Source organism: Heliconius melpomene, chromosome 12 (genome assembly GCF_056956725.1).
Source record: "Heliconius melpomene rosina isolate 202511_hmr_F chromosome 12, ASM5695672v1, whole genome shotgun sequence".
NCBI lineage: Eukaryota > Metazoa > Arthropoda > Insecta > Lepidoptera > Nymphalidae > Heliconius > Heliconius melpomene.
Genome location: NC_140400.1, coordinates 12,537,923 through 12,561,428, shown reverse-complemented (window position 1 = coordinate 12,561,428; position 23,506 = coordinate 12,537,923). Strand labels below are relative to the sequence as shown.

Genomic DNA, 23,506 nt, shown 5'->3' with positions numbered 1-23,506 from the left:
TTTTTTGTATATTATGTCTATTTTAAAATGACATTCACCACCATTATGACAGGTTCGTTTCGTTCTATCTTTAAAAGTTGTCTGAAAAAGATCTACTGCAAGAAGGCTACTTATCCATAAAACCGCCTTTGCTGCATTTGATTTTTAATCTGTATAAATATGTCTATGTATATTCAACATATTGTGGTGTACTAAAATAAAGTAATAATAAACAAATAAATACGAAAATACAAATATGGCGCCACTTGGAATATCCCTCAATAAACATTTATCAGCTTCCAGTTCCCGCCAAATGGTGCACTCAAAATCACTCACAGCGCCCCTTTTGGCGCCAAATGTCAATTTTGTAGATTACCCATCAGCGGGCAGCGTCGACAAGCACTTCTATCGACGGCCGCGAGCGAATGTAGAGCCTATGTAGAGAACAGTAATTGCGATAACCGCGCTGGTGGAGATTGCTAGTTCGTGTAATGGATCCGAGCACTCTCCTCAATCGCCTGCGAAACGTGTTATGGATAAATGGTAGTGTGACTTTCATATGATAACTGCTTGAATGTTCGCGTCGCTGCGTTTGTTGGTGCCTCTCCTATGAATATATATAATTTTAACATAAAAATATAGTGAATTGTTAATTGTGATTGCGTCTACAGTTACGTACGCTGCAATTAAACTTCTATCCTATGTGTAGGTATTATAATATACTAGTACATTACCGTTTGAACTTGCAGTTCTTTAGATGAAATTGTTGATGCACGCATCTTTAATTTGTGTGTGTAGTTTTAAATATAATTTAAATATATAAACATACTTCAATTTGTAAATATATATATTTTTCTCATTTAAAATCTTATTTCGTTACGTTTTATATCACTCCTAGATCAGATATAAATAAAAAACGCTACAGATTCTCAAAACTGTTGCTCGGCTACTATGACATTTGATTTTTTTATAATCAAATCGACTATAATATAGGCCAATACATTATATTGTATAAATGTATCGTTTAGAGTTTTTAACAGACATTAGGAACCTAGAAACCTTGTTAAGACACATAGCTACTATATTTTATAAAATAAAACATTGAATATTATTTATAAACAGTAGGATCGATATGTAATTGAAAATTCTAATTATCTTCATCAAGAGAGTGGATGAGGAAACCGCTCTGACTACTTGTCGTCCCGCCGTCTACCGGCGTACGAGTGTGTCCTATTTAAAAAAATATTCTTCCTCATTATATATGTCTATTAATTGGAGATTTTAATCCAAAAGTAAAAATATTTTTTATTAGACATAGTGACACTGCTAGTTCTAAAAAACACTATTTTTTTTATATATTTTCTAAATAATAAAAAGGTTATTGTTTATGTGCAATTTGACCTGCGTATGCGCAGTAATTGTGAGTTGTGACCCTATATACACATACCAATAGACATATGTGAACACAATATACATATCTAATTGTGTTTATTATAGCATCACATATATATTATAGTAGACTTTGGACAATACAACTTAAAATGTGCTGTTAAACTATTATTTTAAATTACTCATGTTTCAAATTTCACACGCATTAAAATGTTTACATATAAATAGCTTTGTTTTGCAAATATTAATATGCTAAGACGCTTACAATGAACAGTTTCTTGCATGTGTTATATAAATTAAAAAATATGTTTTGTTGTTAGCATAATTATTACAAAATTGTCATATAAGCGCGCAAATATTATTTTTAATTATGATTTTGTAATAACTATTTCATAAATTTTCCACTTCTTCAATTAACTATATGTATTTGGAAATTTATTTTCCGCCTAATAAAACGTTGAAAACTTACTATAGACATTCGTTGCCGATTCTAGTTTAATGATAGCTTTAGCTGTCATTTATTTAAGTGGTCATTAGTATAATTGATTAATATAAGTAAATGTAAAATTAAATAACGTGTTAAGTTATCTATTCTATTATAATTTTCATTATAATTTCTCGTACTATGTATTTTACCTTATCTTTGTCTATGATAACAATGTTTATTTTTAGAAACGAGACATTTATGTTCTTTACTTCATTACCGGATAGTACATAATGAGATGGTTGTAGGTTCAAATCCCACCTGTACAAAAAAAAATATATCTATAATTATTTATTCTAGATATAAGCAGCGACTTTGCCCTTTGGCTACCAAATAGATATTGTCTCTAAATAAGCGCAATAAGTAGAGAAAAAAATATGGGTGATTTATTTTCTATCGCTATATATTATACCTTAGTTGTATGAACATCACAAAAAAATATTAGCTTTTATATTATAATTGATATAGGTAAGTATATCCGGATTTGTCTCATATACGAGTACGCATGCAGCGTAGTCGCCCGGCAAGTCAAAATACGGGCCGATTATTTCTAAATAGGCTGTCCGGTTGTACAGTTGCGCTCCTTAGATGGTCCGGTGGCGCCAGTTTCTCTCGCCTCTACCTATCTGGCTAGTGTGTTAACGTAATGACTGATCCATTTCAGAAAAATAAATATTATCGTCTTAAGAAATTTAATTTGATGATGAGAAAATATGTGTAATATAAAGCATAAATTATGTTAAAAATATTATATTAACCTTACAATATTGTAAAGATCTGATTTTGAGACTTAGATCTTATAATGTCAAGAATAAATTCAAAACATGCACATCTAAGTATGTAAAAAAAGAATAAAGAAAAAATATTGATTACGTACAGCGAATTTAGTATAGGTAATCATACCTAAGTACGAGAACATTATAACCTATCAACGATATATTTTCAGCATAATATAAGAACAATATAATTTTCTAGAATTAAATACAGTTTTAAAATTCTTTGAACACATAGTAAACTAAACGTATGTGTCTATAATAATAAACATTCAAAATAGATGCTATAGAAGATAAAAATAGAAGGAGACAAGCGTTTGCAGTGAAAATAAAATGATATAAAAACCTATGTTGCGGCGAACGTATCTAAATCCCACAAACCGCACAATGTCAAAATATTGTCAAAGAGAATTCCTCGAGTCCAATATATTAAAATGATTTTCCACTTGGCAATAATCCTAGCGATTTATTTCGATCTCGGTAGATATTAAACCGCATACCGCATATATCTAGGCGTCGAGTCACTCTAGTTCGGGAGGCGGTTGTTGAACCTCCTGCTGAGGCTGAGAGAGAGACAGGGGGGCGACAGGGGCACGTCTCATTGTCACTCTGTTATATTTAGTGGTGATGACGCGGGACCGACCGGAAGTGTCTGTCGTCTGGTGGCGGACCAGCTGCATTGTTTTCTCTTCCCCTGTCCACCATGCAGCGGTTTTTTGGCAAGGTTGGGTACGTGTGGCCGGCGGACCTGCGGAGTCGCACGTTGCTCTTGCACGTAATTGTTGACGCATTTTCTGATATATTGACGTCTGCCGCCTTCTGATTACCTACAATGACGATATAATTAGACTGGCATAAATAATTAGTGGTGTGGCTAAGAATTGTTAAGATCTGCCAATAAATGAAAAATATTGTAAACAGATAATAGAATATGTATATAAATATTTAATATAAAGATAATTATGTTCTGCATTACCAAGTTAACAGAGAAAACTCAGTGACCAATCACTGGACATGCATACATGCAGTTCATATAATTTTCTTGAAACATACACCTTTCATATATATTTCATATATCTATTGATTATTATTTGAAAGAATTCATAATTGTGAATAAATTGACAATATATAAAATGACGTCATAACTACAGTATTGTATCAATTGTTGCCTGTTTCTTTATTAGTGTTTCTTTAATCTCCATGCTGGTAATTAGAATGCCCCGCCCACGCCGCGCCCACTTTCGGTCATCGGTCAAGTCCGTCTCGGTTTATTGATGTCCAATTTATTTATTTATGTTTTATCTAAACAAATGTCTATCGAGTGGGAGTGGGAGCCGCTGTGTCGTGGTGGACCGATAATTGCATATTAGCTATAAATTTTTGTGGGTAATCTGCTGCTGTGATTCAAACTTTAGTAAAAGTATTATTTTTTTATAATTACAATAATTATTTTGTTTTTTTTCTTCAGTCCCTACATTTTTGTAATCGTCAAGTAATATTAAGGAATGCCTTAATTACATTATGCCGTTGTTCTGTTTCGTTAACACATAGAATATATACAAAATTGCAAGTAAATATCTCCGTGCTAGTTGACATTAGCAATGTTAATTTTTTTTTCACATGTTTTCAGTATCATTTTTTTTATATTCAACAAACAAAAAGAAAACAAATATTTCTTTTTATCAGCTATTGACATTGACAACTATATTTACATGTATGTGGGTTTCAATAAATTTTCATACACGAAAAGATAACTATCGGACAGTAATTGGCTTATCTGAAGTGCTTTCGTTCAGATTGCGTAAGAGGTGACATACCACCCACGTTCGACAACATCTTCGTAAAGTAACTGTTACGAGGCTTTATTGAACCGGTTTTAAAGTGCAATATAATATATTACAATAACTAAGCTATTATAACTATCCATTTTACTTCTTCGTGATTATAGGAGTAGGTTTAAACATATTTTGTTTTATACAGTATGAACATATGTTGAAAACATTAAGGGGCATAATCATATAGATAGGTAAAGTAAGCATTTTTTAAAAATTTCATGTATCCCGCACATAGTAGGGTAGGCAGAGGGAACACGTTAACCTAGTGCTAAGACAATATGTTCCCATTTAGGCTATTTCCATTCCGAATTCTGGAGACATCGCGTGTTGAGTGGTGGAACTCAATGTTGAGCTTTACCACGTTGCCAGAGCAAAGAAAAGGAATATGTTAAATATTCCATTTCAAGTCAAGTTTTAGCAATTTATAGTCGCACGCTCGTGTCCCTGCGCCACGATTGGCCGAAAATATAAATGGACTGAAATAATTATGTCATACTTTATCATATTTGACAATATCTACTTAATAGCATGACTTATGACTGTTAGGAAATAAATTATGCTTTAGTATACAGAATAATAGCGACGTTCAGCGAAGTACTGAAAACAAGCAATTGTGAAATGAGTACTTATATCTGCTATATGTTTGGATATATATGTATTCTGTAAAGATTGTATGTCCACCTTAATAAGCATAGCTCTAAGGGTAGCTGTAGCTAAATGTAAAAAAAATATTTTTTTTATACATTTTAGTTGATAATGCCATGTTTTATATTTTTGTTTTAAAACAAATACTTGTACTGCCATTACCAGAAATCATGCGCGAGATACAGTCGTCAACGTCGGTTGGCGGTGAGCAAAGACAGGTCACGCAGCGCTAGCGGCGGTGGCCCGAGTACGAGTATATTTTTATTTGTAGATATCGGTGATCGGCGCCTGCTCCATTAGTCATGTGACATTATCGACACAAGATCGACCCTCTCGGCCCTCTTTTAATTCCATCGATGCTCGCCAGACCGATCTCGCAGTATGCAAATTTACACGCGCACAGAACAACTGATGAATGATATACTGACGTTCCCGCGTTGGTGTAGGTACGTTCACGCTATGTTTTCTCAAGAACTGATGTTCGCTAATGTCTGTGCGTTCAGAGATCGAATGATTGTCGCAAATCACAGTAAAAATTCAGCATAAAATACCCATCTTATTTTGTAATGTATAGTTAGGTTATTTCAATTTTAAAGATTATCCTTACATTGAGAAGAGAATTAATAGGTTGTGGCTTCGATTCCTACTAGAGGAAATAAAATATTTAATATTTTTATTTTTTGCGCTCTGGTATCGAAGCGAAACCGCGGCGTTGAGGAGCAGCGCATTGCCTCCAGAATTCAGCGAAAAGGGGGAGCGAAGTGTTTTAACACTGGGTTCACTGCCTACCCTGCTACATGCAGAATACAGCGTGACGCTGAAAAAAAAAGATTATCCACACTGTTTCCAAGGTTTAATGAAATAATAATAGAGGTATTGTCAAATGAACGATCATTTTGTCCCTTTGATCTTTTATTTTATTTTGTAACAAAACGTTAACGCTAATTTTAATTATTATTTATACAGATTTTAATAGTCGGACTTATTAAGGTTTAAAGGAAATTAAATTTGTCGTGTTATTGCGATATTTTAAGAATGACTCAGACAGACCCACGCATATTAATTGGTCTTAATTTTTACGAGGAATTTTAATTATAACGGATTATATTTTATATAGTAAGTATTTAGAGTAAAATTACAGTTTAACAAGTAGGTATATATTTCGAAATAATTTTAAAATAATTATCAATGATTCCATTTTGTCTAATTGTACTTACTATATGCAATATAATATTCCAGTATGCTATATAATAGCAATTATTGTGAAACATTATATTATTATATTTATAGTAGTAATTAAAATCGTCCGTGACCACAGACAACTGAAAACTTTTCGAAGCATTCCATTCAGAATTGTACAAGCTTCTATGATGTGTTGCACTCTTTTCGAACTTTCACACATTCCACTTAAGTATGAATAAAAGGTATTTTTCTTTATTTGGTGTAGTCTTTAACATCTTTGTCATAGTATTTGCTTTTTTTTGCAATAGTATGCAGCTTTTTTTATACAAAACTAGTGACCGTTTATCTGAATTTCGTTGACGTGGGTTTGATAGCGTTCACGCTTTTTCACGTCCCCATAGAAATTTCTCTCCTGGGAAAATCTTCTCTTAGTGCTCCCCTAACCTCCCCAAGGATTTGAAGGAGGATACGACGAAGAGCTTTCTCCTGTGCGTGGACTGTCAACGTCACTTTTACTGTCAGTAACGGATGACGTTTACATAGATAATACAAAAAAAACAAGTTGTCAATAAAATGTTTGTTATGTAATATTTGAGTATCAAACAACTTGGTGTACGTCGTCGTCTGCGAGGGTCAATGCGCCCACTGACTCACCGCGTGCGACATACGTACACTATCACATTATTACTTTCTTATAAGGTTGTCGTGTTTAAATAATGCATGTAATGTAGCTGGTCGCAATTTGTGCTCTCCTGGGGGCGTTCAAACAGAGCCGAAGGTCACGGGGTCCTCGCTGATGTCCTAAATGACTATACCAACGTAAATAATCCTATGTAATTCCTATTATTTTGCGACCGAGGTTTGTTTACAACGGGTGACGTTTATCCAAATACGCATCTGCAATTCGGATTTTTATTTACTTGCATTAAAATATGCCACTTATATAATATATTAATAATATATTTTGAAAAAAATGAAGAAAAACTATAGAATGTTTCATATAAGTACGTATAAAGTAATAAACCAAATACTTTAAGTGAGAAAATGTTAATCAAAAGGACGTTTTAGCGAGTCGGCTGATCAGAATGAACCGACACAAGACCGGCATTAAAGACATTATCGTGTTCTCGATCAGCGTCCTCAAAGCGGGTTGCAATTAGTAGTTTCTTTAAGCGATGCAAGTGCGGACCTACCGCGCGAGACGCCAGGCCTGACGCCGCCTACTTGTCTTTATGAAATTATCACTAAATTGAGAGATAAAGTCTACGCTCTGACGTGATAATGGCACCCCTGGGCGGCCACCTTTGCCTATTTAAGGCGCGCAACGAATTGAGGAAGAAATTGTAAATTGCAACTGGCAAACCAAGGATTACTTGTTAATAAAGCTGAAACAATTTGATTTAATCTAAAAATATTTTTTTAACGTCTTTTAGTTTTTGCCGCTTAAGGATCCAAGTTTGAAAAGCAGTATTTATCGGAACATCGCTTAACACCGCTATAACGTGGAAATTGCAATTTCGTGGGCATCACTGCAGATGTAGTGTTATCGAAGTTCGCAAAGAGCAACCTTCTTGCCTTAAAAGGTACTGTTACTTACGAGAGACCTTTCATAACACTTAATAAGATGCAGAGCGAGTGTAAAATTTCGTGATGGATCCGTGAGAGTAGTCACGCGGCGCCCGAGGGCCGTGGGACAGGGCGAGTTTGTTTTATTTTTAATGCTTTATGCTGTGCCGGCAGCTAATTACATGGCGGGACGCATTTTAACGAGCACTCATTCAGCTCAACAGCACGCGCACGCGCACTCGTCACACCTACGCTCTTCGCCAATCGTATCAGCGAACACAGATTACAGTACTGTTCTTTCTATATTTATAAACAATTATAATACTGTATTATTTAACTGTCCTTAATTACTTTTAACTTTCATTTGAAATTGGTATGTTTATTTAACGTTAAAATTGTAGCTAGAGCAAGCAAAAACGGCGGACACTTCAACCCGAGATAATAACAGTTTTAAGTTGAGATGAAGTACCAGAAGTAGAAGCCGTAGAAGTAGTACCAGAGCTATGTATATTCCTATAGATTACGAACAGTTCTCGGTCTGCCTTGAACTATCATGAATTCTTTGGAAGTCTTAATAGTTTTGTTTTCTTTAATAAATAAATTAATTTTTAACAAAAACAAAAACCGACTTCTAACAAGGAACTAAAAAGTGAAAAATAATTATATAAAGATTTTATAATTTTGAAGTCGGTGCCAAGTAAAACAAACAGGCTTAGTAATTAGATATTGTAGTAAAGGTGTTGTAGCATTAGTTTGACACCGACTTCAACATTAAAAAATCTTTATATAATTATTTTTCACTTTTTAGTTCCTTGTTAGAAGTCGGTTTTTGTTTTTGTTAAAAATTAATTTATTTTACGATTTTTAGTGATGGGTAGATCTTAAAATGATGCTTCTTGAACGAGTGGTGATGGTGGTGGTAGTGGTTGTCAACGAGTGGTTGTGATTGTTCTATGTAAAACTTCATTTAATTAGGTATTATTTTTGTGCAAAGTTACATTTTGGTATATTGACAAAAACAAACATAAGAAGTATTCGGGTGAATTCGGAATCTCCCTTTTTTGAAGTTGGTTGAAAATGAGAACATCCTCTTTTTTGAGGTTGGTTGAAAAGAAATGTAACGATCAGGAATCTCACTTCTGACATCAATTTAAAAAGTTTTTGCTTGTAACTATTACAGTATAATCAATTTTTGACCAAAAAAAACAAACTTTCTAAATTTTCTCCGGATTCCATAATCGAAACCTATCCAAACTTTCACCAAATTATCCTTGAAGTGTATCCTTTCAAATAAAAAAAGAATCATCAAAATCGGTTGGCGCGACATTGAGTTATTCGGCTATTAGTCGCGCACATGCATAATGCAAATTTAAGACTTATGTGATTTTCTCATGGATATCATTGTCAGACATGGACCAAAAAAAAATGGGACCATTCGGGAAGCTATACCTTTCAAATAAAAAAAAAAATATCAAAATCGGTCCACCCAGTTAAAAGTTATGAGGTAACAAACATAAAAAAAAAAAAAAAAAAAAAAAAAAAATAAAAAAAAAAAAAAAAAAAAAAAAACAGTCGAATTGATAACCTCCTTTTCTTACAGAAGTCGGTTAATAAAATAAAAAAAGGTAAAAATATATACCTGTCGTTTAGCAACATGATTTTTCTAACTAAATAAATCAATTCAATACACTTTTGAAATATTGTTCTGTTTACAATTTTCATTCGAAAGAAAAACTCTCTGTAGCAACATTACAAAATATAAATGAGTGCTTGCTAATAAATTTACCAGCGTATTTTACGCGAGCCCAGACGTTTTACGAGTTATTTTGTATTAGAATGGAATGCGACGAAAATTCTACAGACAGTATACAAATAACAAAGATATGGTCCAAATACTACTGCACTAACTAACCAGCTATAACTACATTTACATATACGTTTACAAACGTTCACATAGAATATTAGTATCTACACCTACTTGCATACCATATTCTCTGGTATGCAAGTCCTTCCGTGTTCTATTCACTTCAAAATAGATATATTTAGTGTTTATCTATAAACTTTAGGACATACCTTTAGCTATAATACGAGGAAGTAACATGTTTCTATTTAATATACCTTTGTGTCTAAAGTTTATCAATAATATAATAAGAAATTATTAAACATAAAGAGCTAAGACCATAGACAGAATATTCTAGTTTATTAAGGTGGTTGATTGGTGGTTGACGGGTTACGCCGTGTGTTCCATAGCAGTTACAGAACGATATCGATGTGACTCGCAGCACAGCCTTCCAAATAGGGAGCCTGGTTTCCCAAATAGGCAAGAGGCGGGCGGCAGTCGCCATCGCCACCTCCACTATCGAGGATGCAATATTTTCAATTGTTTATATGTTTTTGTTTGCTCTGAAGTCGACATTGCATCTTCATCGAGGACATCCAGTCTACTTCAGACGGTGTCACTGTACCCACCGCTGGAAATAAACTTGTTTCGGCGACGTTTTCTAGAATATCGCTATTTTCAAATAAAAGTAATGTACATACGTTGATATATTAAATATTTCAATACGGAATTATGATTCACAATGAAAACATTTTGCAGACGCTCATTGTGAAATATTCAAAAGACAATATTGAGATTTCAAATATATAAAAGCACTCGATATCCAAAGTATTGTGACTGGGGGTTATTTTTCTATAGATAGATATTGCACGATACACTCTGAGCGGAACGTGTACTTTAAGGCATTGAGTAATCGCTCGTGACTGAACACTATCACTTCCTGACCTCCAGTCACCCTCCCTGACGTCAGTCATCTATCTCAGATGGAATATAGTTGTAGCAGCAGAGAGTGGGCGCAGTCTGGCGGGTGGCGCGACGTAAGCGCCGAGCACACCCACCAGCACCGTGCCTTGCAATATCCCTAACAATTCAACTCTAAGTTTATCTTCATTCCAGACATGTTTATGCCGACATTTCTGTTTGTTAGTTAGTTAGTAGAGTAACTGGTCGTCGCGCCGCGTCGGCGGAATGTAGCCTTGGGGATTGATCGAAACGTTCAATGGATGAAATATGTAGGCACGAAATCAATAACTAACCGTTGGGCCTTTACTGCTTATTAATCCTAATTGAAACTCAATTGGCACTTAAACCCTTTACGATTTGTATGCTCAATTATAAAAAGAGGTTAACAGATTTATGTATATGTCGAAGGGTATGGAGGAATGTTGTGGATTTTGGGCCAGCGAGGATTATTATGCATGTGAACTCGTCGCAGAGCCTGAGCTATCGCAGTATTGTATTCAAATCCTGGCACGTCACCAGGCTGGGTGCGATTCGTGGTGCGAGGCATAGTTTGTGGTGACACATCGCTGTCTTGTTGAATTTTTTATGCTTCCATAATTTTAACTGCTAGAATAGGTATTATAAATCTATATAATATTTTACCTTACTTTTTCTTGGATATTTAATAAATCACAACTTTTTTATTTTAGGTTTTGAACCAAATTTAAACATGAGGTAATTTTTAAAACTTTACCATTAATTTTTACGCAGTAAATTAATTTAATGAAATCTAAAGCAGTTTGCTTTAAACTCTTTAATTCTATTATTGTTAGCTAAGAGAACAACAATTTTCATCAACATGTAAATATAGTGCATTGCTTCTAAAAAAAGTTCTATAAAGTTTTCGTAGTAGCTTCGTTTAAATTAGAAAAAAAATGGGAATATAACTTCAGAAAAAAAATACTATTATATTGATTGAAACAAAACGTAGACAATAAGCGCACTTCTGAAGTTTTTAAATTACTTCAAGTAACACAAATGCTCTCCATTCTCATCAATATGTTAAAAATGTACAAACATTCAAATTATAACCTCACATTACATTTTAAATAAGCGCCCAAAATTGAGACACAGGATTAAAATAAGGTAATTTATATATATGGCAAAGGTAAGTTGAAATTTCTGTATCCAAAATTAAATTATAATTAGGTCAGCCAGAGGCGCTGAGAGGCGCTCTGTCACTAAACAAGTATAAATAAACCTCTTAGCTGTTTGCCGCCGTTTTTCTGAGGGTGTTATTTTTTTTAGGCTTCAAGTTTCTTGTGCTTATTAGTGTGATATGTTACAAAGTAATGTAATTATATGAATAAATATTTGTAATTAAGGCCAGTCTTGGCGCAGGGGCAGCAGGATCGTGTGACTGTAAGCGCGACGGGTTGTGGGTTGGATTCCCACTCGAGGAAATTATATATTTATAATTTTCAATTCTTTGCTATGGTGATGAGGAAAAGTGCGGCGTTGAACTCCACCATTAAATACGCAATGACTCCAGAATCCGTCAGAAAGTGAGGAGCGGAGTGTCGTAACACTAGGCCTACCTAATTTCAGTTTTCCTAATATAAAAGTAACTTATCGCAAAATTGTATTGATTGTGAGATGTTGTAATTTTTGGGCTCTGAGTTCTTTTTGTTTTGCTAGATTTGTTTAGAGTAGCAAAAAATATTTATTTAATTTTAATTTAAAATCTTTATTCTGTCATATTTGAACCTATGTAGATAGACTGGAGCAATTCTTGTAAATTTAATTTTAAAGAAAGTGTCGCCATCATTGTAAAATCATAAGGTTACAAGAAATATTAATTACGGTCCACATACTCGGCTCGATATTTTTATTTACTTGCCTACATTCCTTTATCTGGCGCCACTGGGTGTGTATTGTTGACCTTTCGCTTTACTCAATTCACTTTGTTATAATACGGCGAATGTGAATACGAGTAAATAGGCAGGGAAAACCCGGGTAGTTGCACCACTATTTTAAAAAGTAGTATAAACATGTATTTATTAAGAATAATACAGAGTATATATGTATATGAAAACATGCAAAGATCTTTTATCTATTATGAAAGCTTATGTTTGTGAACATCATTTATAATTTGGTAAGAGTTTGGTTAGGTTTTGGCAAAATCCTGTTTTATTTGAGCTTTCGAAGGAGGGATAGTTGCCTTTTCTGGCGGGTAGTGCCTAACGTTAAAATCCATTCAGATTTTTTTATTAAAAACAAATTTGTATATCGATGTAACTAATCAATTTTTATTTTTTACTGTTATTTTTTATGAAATACTAATTAAATATTATCAATATTTTTAAAAATTTAAAGTGTTATTCCACACTTACTTTTTTAAAAACTAAATATTATCAATTTTTTACTCTATAACTGTAAATTATTAATAAATATAAATAACAAAACTTATTCGGCGAAAAATATAATAAAACCTGTAATTTAATTTAAAATGAAAGCAAAGAATGAAAGTGCACTGAAACCACGTAATAATATAAAATTAATTTTATATTTTTCAATAACAAATGTAAATTATATTAAAGCGCCATCACAAACATGTCACACACGAGACCACGCCGGCTCGCCCTAGTAGTCCAGGATCCACGCCATATCGTACACTTTATTAACGTAAACGTTGGCATCTTTGCTCGCCCATTAATCTCCATATAATTAAATGATCAAGTAAAATTATTTTTAGACTAAGAAATGAGGACGTGCCGACGCCCCAGCGCGTTGCGTTCATCCTATCGGGCTACACTAGCGCACGAGCACGAGGTTAGTACAGTACAGATGACAAGTTGTGGCCGCCCTGCAGTTAGGTTTCCCGAACTTTTGCGTAACGTTCACCCGATAAGATAATAATCAAAAGTAATAAAACCTTAAATCAAATATGCGCTGCCATCTATAGAAAACTTTAGAGCGGCCACGACTGGTTGACCGTACTGTACCTCGCGTCGAGGCACTCAAGTTAAATGCATCAGCTACGGTTATGTGACAATGATACAATATTATGCGTATGTTACGACCGAGTGCTTAGAGCTCGAAACGTTTGCGAGCGCGAGTGAGTGGGAGTGGTGAATAAATCCGATAGGTCTGCGGGCGTTTATCATCGTTAGTACAAACGCTACATATCCCCATGGGCGTCATTGCCGACCTCATCTAAAATTCGCATAAATTACATTCGATTTTATACACGCCGCTTGCATTTGCAATAAAATAATAGCTATATAGCAATAAAACGATCCCTATAAACGTAACGGTCTGAGCTTCTCCAGTAAACAGACTCGCAGTATGTATGGGTTATCGCGAAGCTTTCTACGAGCTCTGATAACGGAGACACAAAACCATTAATGAGTGTTCTCGCTGAGTGAAATCGAGGAAAAATCTCGAGTCGTATTAACATAGTAGTAGAGCTAGTTTATTCATAATTGGCGGTTATCTCCCACCAGGCTCCCCGAGGCCGCGGTGCAGTGCGTGCAGCGCGCCCCGACCGACCCGCCCCGCCCGCCTCGTCGCGCTAATAAATTGCGATCGTAATACCGCGCGACATCGACCCGGCTCGAGTACAATTAAAATTTGCATTCTTGTTTTTTTGATTGATAACTCTGTTTAATATGAAACTTTGACGTGTGGGTAAAGCTGTTGAATTTGACCGCAAAGATCGTGCGTCGAATAAACATTATACTTAAATAAAATTCTTTATTCATTGAAATAAATAATATTTTTTTTGTATTTCTTTAGCTTCCGTGTATTCCGCACGTAGCACGTTAAGAGGCAGAGTTAAGACTCCGTTCCCGTTAAGATATTTCCGTTCTCCATTTTCCGCCGAATTCTGGAGATATTGCGGCTTCCTCCAAATATGAATTGAATCTAAAATTAAAACAAAACAATTCATATTAACTTTAATATAATTTTTATTAAACATTCTGATTTAATTGATGTTTATTATATAAAGATTCTAGAAAGTCTTAAAGTTATATAAAGAAATATTTCAGGACAGACAGACAAGACAGAGATAAAAATTAGATTATTTATATAAGAAATATGCATAGTCTATATTTGTAACAAGATGTAGCGACTCATATTCGCGAAAATATTTTTTAAGTTTGTTTTTATGAGGTGCAACTGTACGAACTCTCATCTCGAAAACATTTGTAGAATTATACTTAATAAATTATAAGATATTTTTATTTAGCGAGCTGGCACCTGTCCACTGTCTTCTGTTGGAAATTATGATGTCAGACTAATAATCGATTAGGCGATGAAACAATTTTCATAGAAGTACATAAATACAGACATTCTAACGCCTTTATAGCATTGTTACAGTTATTGGGTCGTTATATTAAAGAGGCTATATCTTAATACTGTTATGCCTCTACCCACACCTCCAATCTCGGATTGCCCCCGATAAGGTATTCGCTATCTTTTAAGCTGTCTACACCTCGTAAAACTGTCTCAGTAATAAACACCATGCCGCCCGTCGACGAAAATACTAATAAGGAAGTTCTAGGATTTGTACGATTTTTATGGTTTCTAGTAATTGGTTTGACACGAACAATGTTGCGACGTCAGTAAGTATCTTAATTTTGATATCTTCCGTTTCTTCCGAAAAGCTTAATTTATAATAATAACACGTAGTTTACGAAGTACGATTCACAATTGCGTCGTCTGGCGCCGGATCCGTCCAATGGAGTCGGCGACAATAAATAAAAATTATGGGAAACGAGAGTCTATTAATGTTGGCGTTATTTATTATCGTCGCCTCGGGCCAGCGACTTACAGGTGTGATAGCTGTTTTTAATTACTCTTTAATTTCAATAAACTGAACGTATATTATAAGTAAATTGAATTAAATGGAAGCAAAAACTTGATTTGTGGGTGGAAAGGTCAGTGAGATGCCAATAAACAGCAATGATAAGGTAGTAGAGGAGTCAGAACGGCCTATGTGCAATGCTGTCAACCTTGCATGCCATATATTTATACACTATGGAAGATTCTTTAAATATTTGTTTTATTAATTAAAAATCTATTTACAATCATATTAATAAACATTAATTGATAATAAAATAAGTAATATCCAATATTAATTATTCAAAATGAGAATGAATAGTACCATTATTATTTTATTAAAAAACCTTAGAGATCATTGAAAATTGATAATATCAAATTAATTATAAATATTAATATTACAAAAATATATTAAATATCAAGTTATACGGCTGCTGCCTTTAGTCCTTGGTCGAACCCAGTCATAGCGGCGACTGTCGACTGTTCTGCTATTGTACCTCGTGCGCGCGATATCACCTAACTTAGCCAATTAATCGGTCCATTTTATACGAACCATTTGATTCTCTAACCTGTTAAATTACTGTTATAATATTAAAATAGAATATTTCGTTATAATTCATAACTACAATAGTTTTGTTTGGCTAAAAACTGTATTAATTTCCGATATTACTTGATTTTAAAATAATAAATATTATAACTAATTCAAAAGATAAAAAGTATATTTTATTGAAATGGATACAATAAATAAATTAGCTTCACACTGTATATCACCATAGTAGGGTAGGTAGAGGGAACCTGGTAGAGACACTCCGTTCCCCACTGAAATGTATCAATCAATTTTTCGCTTGACCTTATTCATTTGGTGACGGTAGCGCGACTCGGCCTCAGGTGTTGGTCGTCTGCGGCCACGCGTATTATGTAAAGCGGGGTATCAGATATCAGTAACAGGTGTCGGCCGCGGCTCACAAAAATGATTGTAGCACGATTTAATCAGCCATATCGACGATAAATGTCGGTGCCCATCTACCGAATGCTGTTTTAATTATACTACCTGTAAACACTTCCATTTTTTCTTCTTCGGTCAATTGATGACAAACCATCAGATGTTGCTTTTGTAGTTCTTAATTATTAAATGGGTGTTAAGTTATTCTTAAATGTAAAAAAAAATCAAAATAGCATGATAGGCTTAGGGAATTTAGTGTTAAAACATCCCGTTCTCCAATTCCAATTGCGTGTTGAATTGCGGAATTTACCGCTGCGCTTTATCTTATTACCGGAGCGAGGAAATGAAAATAATAATCAATAATAATTCACTCACCCGAGTGGGAATCAAACCCACAACCATCTCGTGTCACGGCGCCACGACGGCCTCAATTAAAAAAAATAATAATATGAGTAATAGATGTTATCTTAACACTATTGGAACGGTTGACTTGACTTTTGAAAAGAATTTTCGCGAATTACAAGTGGTAATTTGGGAAGTAATTGTCACTATCCACCACTACAAATAACAAAAAAAAGTACACAACTGACTGACTGACATAAATAGTTTTGTATGTATGTTTTGTACACACATTTAATCGTAACTGTTTTTGTAAATAATTAATTTTCCTTACTTTTCACTGAAGAGTTGTGCTATATGAGTCATCACGTCCTAGTATTTCGAAAACATCTCCAAAGGTGTTTACATAGTTTATCGCGACAGTCACACAGATGTAGTTAAAATACCACCAAGAAATCCCTCCGCTACATCAGATGTAACAAAATTCACTTTGGCAAACAAAATACATAAGAGCTAAGGCTAAGCTTAAGGCTAATTCTTGTGGATTTATGCGCTGCCCACGCCCGCTGAAATACGGCGCACGCCTATTTCAACCCTTTTATGTTGAGAATTTATCTTAATTTATTTATTTAAGTCAACTTGTATTCGCTTCAATGAAGCAGCCATATACATTTGCCCGTTTGACATGTAAGTCATACTTATCGTGATCTATGTGTCATATGACATGACAATGCAGTGGCCGTGGTCCGTGAGTACGGACTACGGACTCACGGCGTGCCGTAGGTACTTCCAATAGTACAAATAGTACCTTTGTGGCTCTCACTATAAACTTCTGCGTCGGCCATTTCTTATATAAATAACTCATGTTTCGTTATTATGTACTGATGCACGTTCAATTATTAATATTAAAGTGTTATATATTTTTAGTTTCACGCTGTATCCCGCATGTAGCAGGGTAGGCAGGGGGAGCCTAGTGTTAAGACATTCCACTTCCCACTCTCCGCCGAATTCTGGAAGCATTACGTGGCGAAACTCAACGCCGCGCTTTTGCCTCGACCCCAGAGCGAAGAAATGCAAATATTATGATGTCATTTCCTCTACTGGAAATCGAACTCACAACCTGTTGCGTTTACAATCACAAGCTTGCGCCACTGTGCGATGACTGGCCTCAAATTGTATTTTTTTGTTAGTCATCCAGCGAAATATACGCTTGTTATTGCGATGATTTTGACAAATCTATATATATATATATATATATATATATATAGTGTATCTCCAAAATAAACAAGTGCATGTACCTATATCAAGTATAAATTTCCATAAACAGATCGTGAGAGTAGCATAAGACGGCCGTCGCCAATACTTCATTTCCCTGGCTAGCCGTTTCTGGCTTCTTGCCAACGTTTCCGAGAATACGGGAGAAGGTTACGCGACGTCTCGCTTTAGTTTATATGCTTAAATCATCTTAAAGATAACGTTTTTACGACTATTATAACTGATAAGGGGATTGTAACTGTAGACAGAAACAGTATGTGGTTTCTCGCTTGTATGAATGGTTGAGACTATAAGTAAAAATACTCATAATTTCGGTACGAAATACTTAAAAAATGGTATAGTTTCACAACAATTATTTGCCTGATGGCTAACGACTGCAAGTGTCACAGTAAATACGACTTGATGGCCACATCCTTATCCAGAACACCCTCCATCCTCATTATGTGGCGTTGGTTCGTTGTAGCGAAAGAAAATTGACGACATAGAAAGTAATAGAGTAAGTCTATACGATATTAAGATGAATATGTTCTCACGCGACGCGTCTTAGGTGCTATCTGCGTGCGAGTGGAGGGGGGTTAATTAAATAGTTACGAGAAGGCGATAACAGTGACGTCCATTTATAGAAGCCCGGCGTTATCGACTAAGCGATCTGATAATAATCTGTTTACAACACCGAATCATTCACGCTAGCCCTCAGCGGGAACTCGTACTGTACTCGAAAATGCACAATTGTCTTTTATATTAAGTTTTTCTATGACATATTAAATGTGCAATAACGATATCGTTTTCTTTTAATTTATGTTTGTATTACTCGGGGTTTTTTCAGCTTCAGAATGTACCTAGTGTTAAGACACTCCGTTCTCTCTTTCCGCTGAATTTTTGAGGTATTGCGTGTTGATGGGCGGAACTCAACGCCGAACTTACCCCTTGATACTGGAGCAAAGAAATAAAAATATTTATAAATAATTATCCATTCCCTCAAATTGGTATCGAACCTACAATCGTCCCAATGGCCAATGCGCCACGACCACCTATTTTTAAAAGCTTTTTTTTTATTTATACCTTTAGACATAATGATAGAACTGTCATAATATTCAATAACTAGACTATCTGTGCATGTCAAAACATAAGTTGTATGTTAATATATGTAGATAAAAGTGAGCCTTCGAGGTATCACTCGTTTTTCTATCTCTCAACACTACAACCTGCACTTTTATTTTTAGACCACTCAAGTGCCCACAGTATGTAAATGTTCCTTGCTTACTTGCGAACACCGGTTTCGCGTATCGTATATTAAATTGAATATTAACTTAACACGTGTAAAACAATTACTGGAAATATTAATTTTATTTAAATAAAATTAAATTAATATTTAATTTAAATTAATTAAACTTTTGATTACTAGGTACTCTAGTCAGAACTATTGATTTTTTTAAGTGCTCGCGGTGGAGTAAGGTCATTTAAGACTAGATACAAGTTCAGTGACATTTTCAGAAGTTTCCTTTACGTCATGTATTTGTGAATTTTATGTTACGAGATAAGCAGTAATTCTTCTGCTAACTATGACATTCACATTTGTACGTACATGTAGTTATATATGCATTAGTTTTTCTCATGTTATTGGCTATTTATTAAACTAAATGGTATATTTTTATTATAATATAGATAACGATAAACATAAAAAATGAATCCTGAACCAAAATATAAATATTTTTTACATTTCGAAAGTGTTCTTTCACAATAAGGGGACGAAAAATAGCTACTAGCATCACATATAAGCATATAAAAATTTCGACGTAGCCCGATGAGAACGTATGGATTAGTTGATCAGAGGGATTGACGCTTTTCAAGAGACGCGGGTTCAAATTCCGCTACGTTCAATATTTTTATATGTTTTCTAAAAACTAAATTTAAAATCCCTTGCAGTACACTTATGAATTTTGTCAAATAAATTAATAAACCATTTGATTTATCAGATTACTATACAATTAATTAAATATCTCAAGGGGAATTTTGAGTCGTGACCGCGCCTTTAAATTAATTAATAAAATTTCCAACTGTAGAAACAATTGTTCACGATCGTGATACATTTATCATTGTGGTACATTGGAAAGGTTGCAACTTTCCAGCTATTCGCCCAGTTGATATAAATCCGCCAAGTGAAGGCCCGTTACTCGTTATTGCTGAATGCTGTTTTTTGTTACCAAACGCTTCCCATTGCTTTTCAAATATAAAAATTAAAAGTTTTGGGAAAACCTTGAATTAGTTTCTTCTATTAATCTAGAGATTAACGGAACAGATTCGAGGTTCCTCAATTTTCAATCAGAAATAGACATTCTTTTTGTGATGGCGGAAACAACGAATACACTTTTACTAAGGCTTTTACGTTTAATAAGGCTAGAACAGGGTAATTTTAAATACCTAGGTACGAGTACATATAATAATTTAAATTTACGAGTACATGAGATAAATAAAATTCTGAAATCACTCTAAACTCTTTGAAAACTCAAACTATTTACGAGTGTATCTATAATATTTTTATCCACTATCCATTACGTAGGTTGTCTTAATTAAAACTGTTTATGAATATTTGATAATCATAATTTGTCACGTCATTTGCATATTTTTAATATTTTACGAAGTATATTTATTTCCTTGTTACAGAATGCCAATTCGGTAAACAAGCGAAAGAACTCGGATCGACATGGTTTGCAGATCTAGGCCCACCTTTCGGAGTTATGTACTGCATCAAATGTGAGTGCATAGCGGTACGTATACAAATGAATAAATATTACCACGAATATCATCGATCTAAGAGAAATTTAAAGAATTAAAGGTTTCTGTAACAATGCTGTTTTATTCTAGGTCCAGAAGAAAAGAAGAATTGTAGCTAAAGTTCATTGCCGTAACATAAAAAATGAGTGTCCAGAACCATCTTGCGACACTCCCACACTTCTACCCGGAAGATGTTGCAAGACTTGCCCAGGAGATGTTAACTGTAAGTACCTATTAGAATTCATTTACACAAAAACTTTTTTATATTTAAATTAAACGTGATGTAACCTATTCTAATAACACATTTTTGAACTCTATTGAATATATATGGTCACAGGTAGAATGTGGTGGCATTATTCGGTCAGTTGACAAAATTATATAAAGCTACTGCTTTCTTAGTTGCTTTGTCCTCCAATTAAAGGACTTTCTTCTAAAATCTGAATACTTTTATCTATAAACTTGTTTTAATTGAACTGGTAAAGCTTTCCTGTTCAGAAACAAAATTCTTGTTTCCAACCATTTTCATAAATCGCATTATATATTTAAAAAACCAAGAAAGATAGTAGGATCTATATTTTTCTATAGTGTTTGTTGAAGTCGAACGTTAGTGGAATTCAACGAGAGGATCGAACCCAGAACTATATCGTTTTCAGTTTGTATACACTGTGTCTCTGACTGGTATAATTTTAGTAATGGGTTATAACAAGCCGAAGGGAGTTTAATTGTTCAAAAGTAGTACTATCTTATATGTAAAAATGAGAGGTTGATTCATCGAGTTTGTCAATTAAAGTTGTTGAAATTCAGAAAGTACCTAGTTGAAATTGAGAGTTATTTCAGCAACAAATATTTTATAGGTTAGAATTAATTATAAATTTTCGATTTTTTTATTTCTTCTTCTTATATACTATAAGAAGAAGTATATCATTCTAAAACCCATTTTGAAGATATATTTTTATAGTACACAAAAAAAAGTACTAGAGCTATAGTAGGTATAAACTTGTATTTTTTTTGTCGTCATAATCATTATATTCAAAAGAAATATCGATATAATGTTATTTTATTAAATGAAAAAGTGTTTTGATGTTGCCAGTAAATATGTAAAGTAGAACACACCGGTATGTGAAAACGATTAGACCAGCTTGTTTAATAGACAGTGGCTAGAGTGAATTGCGCCAATTCGACGTCGAATGACCTAAGCTTTCAAAAATTTGTAGAAAATCATACGATAAACGAGCTCCGACTTGTATTGACATGTAATGGTTGACATACATTTATGCAGTCTCTTGCAAATGTTTTTAATTATTTTTATTTAGTATGTCCTTTCCGTGCTTACATATTCAATACATATAAGTTATACAATAATATTTACATTTCCTTGTTGGAACACGTTTTAGAATATTATTAACATTTATTTTTTTCATATGTAACACGATAGGCAGAGCTTAGTGATAACACACTTCCACTTTTCGGCGACATCTGGAGACATTGCGAATGGATTTCACTACGGTCGTTCATTTTCAGCTATTAGGGCACGCGAATTTATTAACGACAATGCTTCAGTTTCTACGTCACCGTAAATAATACGCTCATCACATGCTTGTCACGAAGTCGATTCAATTTCATATCTTAAATTAGTGATGTCATTCCTGGTTTAGTTCTTAATGTGCTCGTGTATTGACTAGAGCCATTTTTCCCGCTTAACGTTTTGTTGATAACTTATAAGAATTGGCTTATAGTTTCGGCTTATAGATTCTCCACTATACCAGTTAACTTAAGTTAGTTAAGTTTTTAATTTTATATACAGTGAGAAGAAAACAGTACAATCTTAACTGTATTGAACATTTTATCTTCAATCTCCTTCTACATCAATCGGTATCGGCTTAGTACAGTACATACATAACTAAGTATTTCTACTTTTATTTTATAATTATTAAGATTCTAAAAAGGATTACCGTCAATAATAAAATTAATTATAGAAAATGATTTGACAATTAAAAGTAAATGACAATTAAAATTAAAATTACTTGCGTTGACATTTTAAATAATAATTTACCAAATAGGCATAATTGTGAAATCCATATAAAACTTATTAATATTGTCAAGTAGATAATGATTTATTGGTATCGTCTTGATGCTCGCCCGCAACAAACACTGCCGCAACAGGTTGGTGACTCATGGGCCATCTGTCGCGAAAACTATCCGCACATGTGGAAATTGACTGAACGACATAACTCTATGGATTTCTTCGATGATATCGAGTCATTTGTCGTTTTCGGTTCTTCTGTACCACTTTTGTAATACGACACCTTAAAAAAAGTAGTATACCACTACGAATAAATTTAATAAAATACAAATTTAATTGAATAAATTATATCAAGATATTCAATATTTGAATAAATTATTAAATTAAGTCCAGCAAATTGCGACATGCGTAGTTTGGAGCCATTAAAATAATATATAATTGAATTTGTGATTATTCTATTTTTTTCGTATTAAATGTCACTTGATTGTCATCGTGTATCACATCGGTGCATGTTTTTGTTGAATCGGCAAATTCCATACATAAAAGGTAATTGCAAATGTGAGAAAGCATGCGTACATGTGAAGTGACAGGAACTGGCGGTGACAAATGACGGTGGACAGGCGCGGCGGCTCCCACGACTGATTCTCATCATTACCAACACATGGACGATC

At 34.0% G+C, this 23,506-nt stretch overlaps 1 protein-coding gene across 1 annotated transcript in view; it reads left to right on the top strand.

Moving 5' to 3' along the window:
* Positions 1-23,506, top strand: part of sog (chordin short gastrulation) — a 67,230-nt gene that overhangs the window by 10,708 nt on the left and 33,016 nt on the right. Inside the window, exons 2-3 of the mRNA XM_085193975.1 lie at positions 20,702-20,805; positions 20,903-21,035. Coding sequence (XP_085050101.1) covers positions 20,702-20,805; positions 20,903-21,035 — 237 coding nt within the window. The remainder of the gene's footprint in view (positions 1-20,701; positions 20,806-20,902; positions 21,036-23,506) is intronic.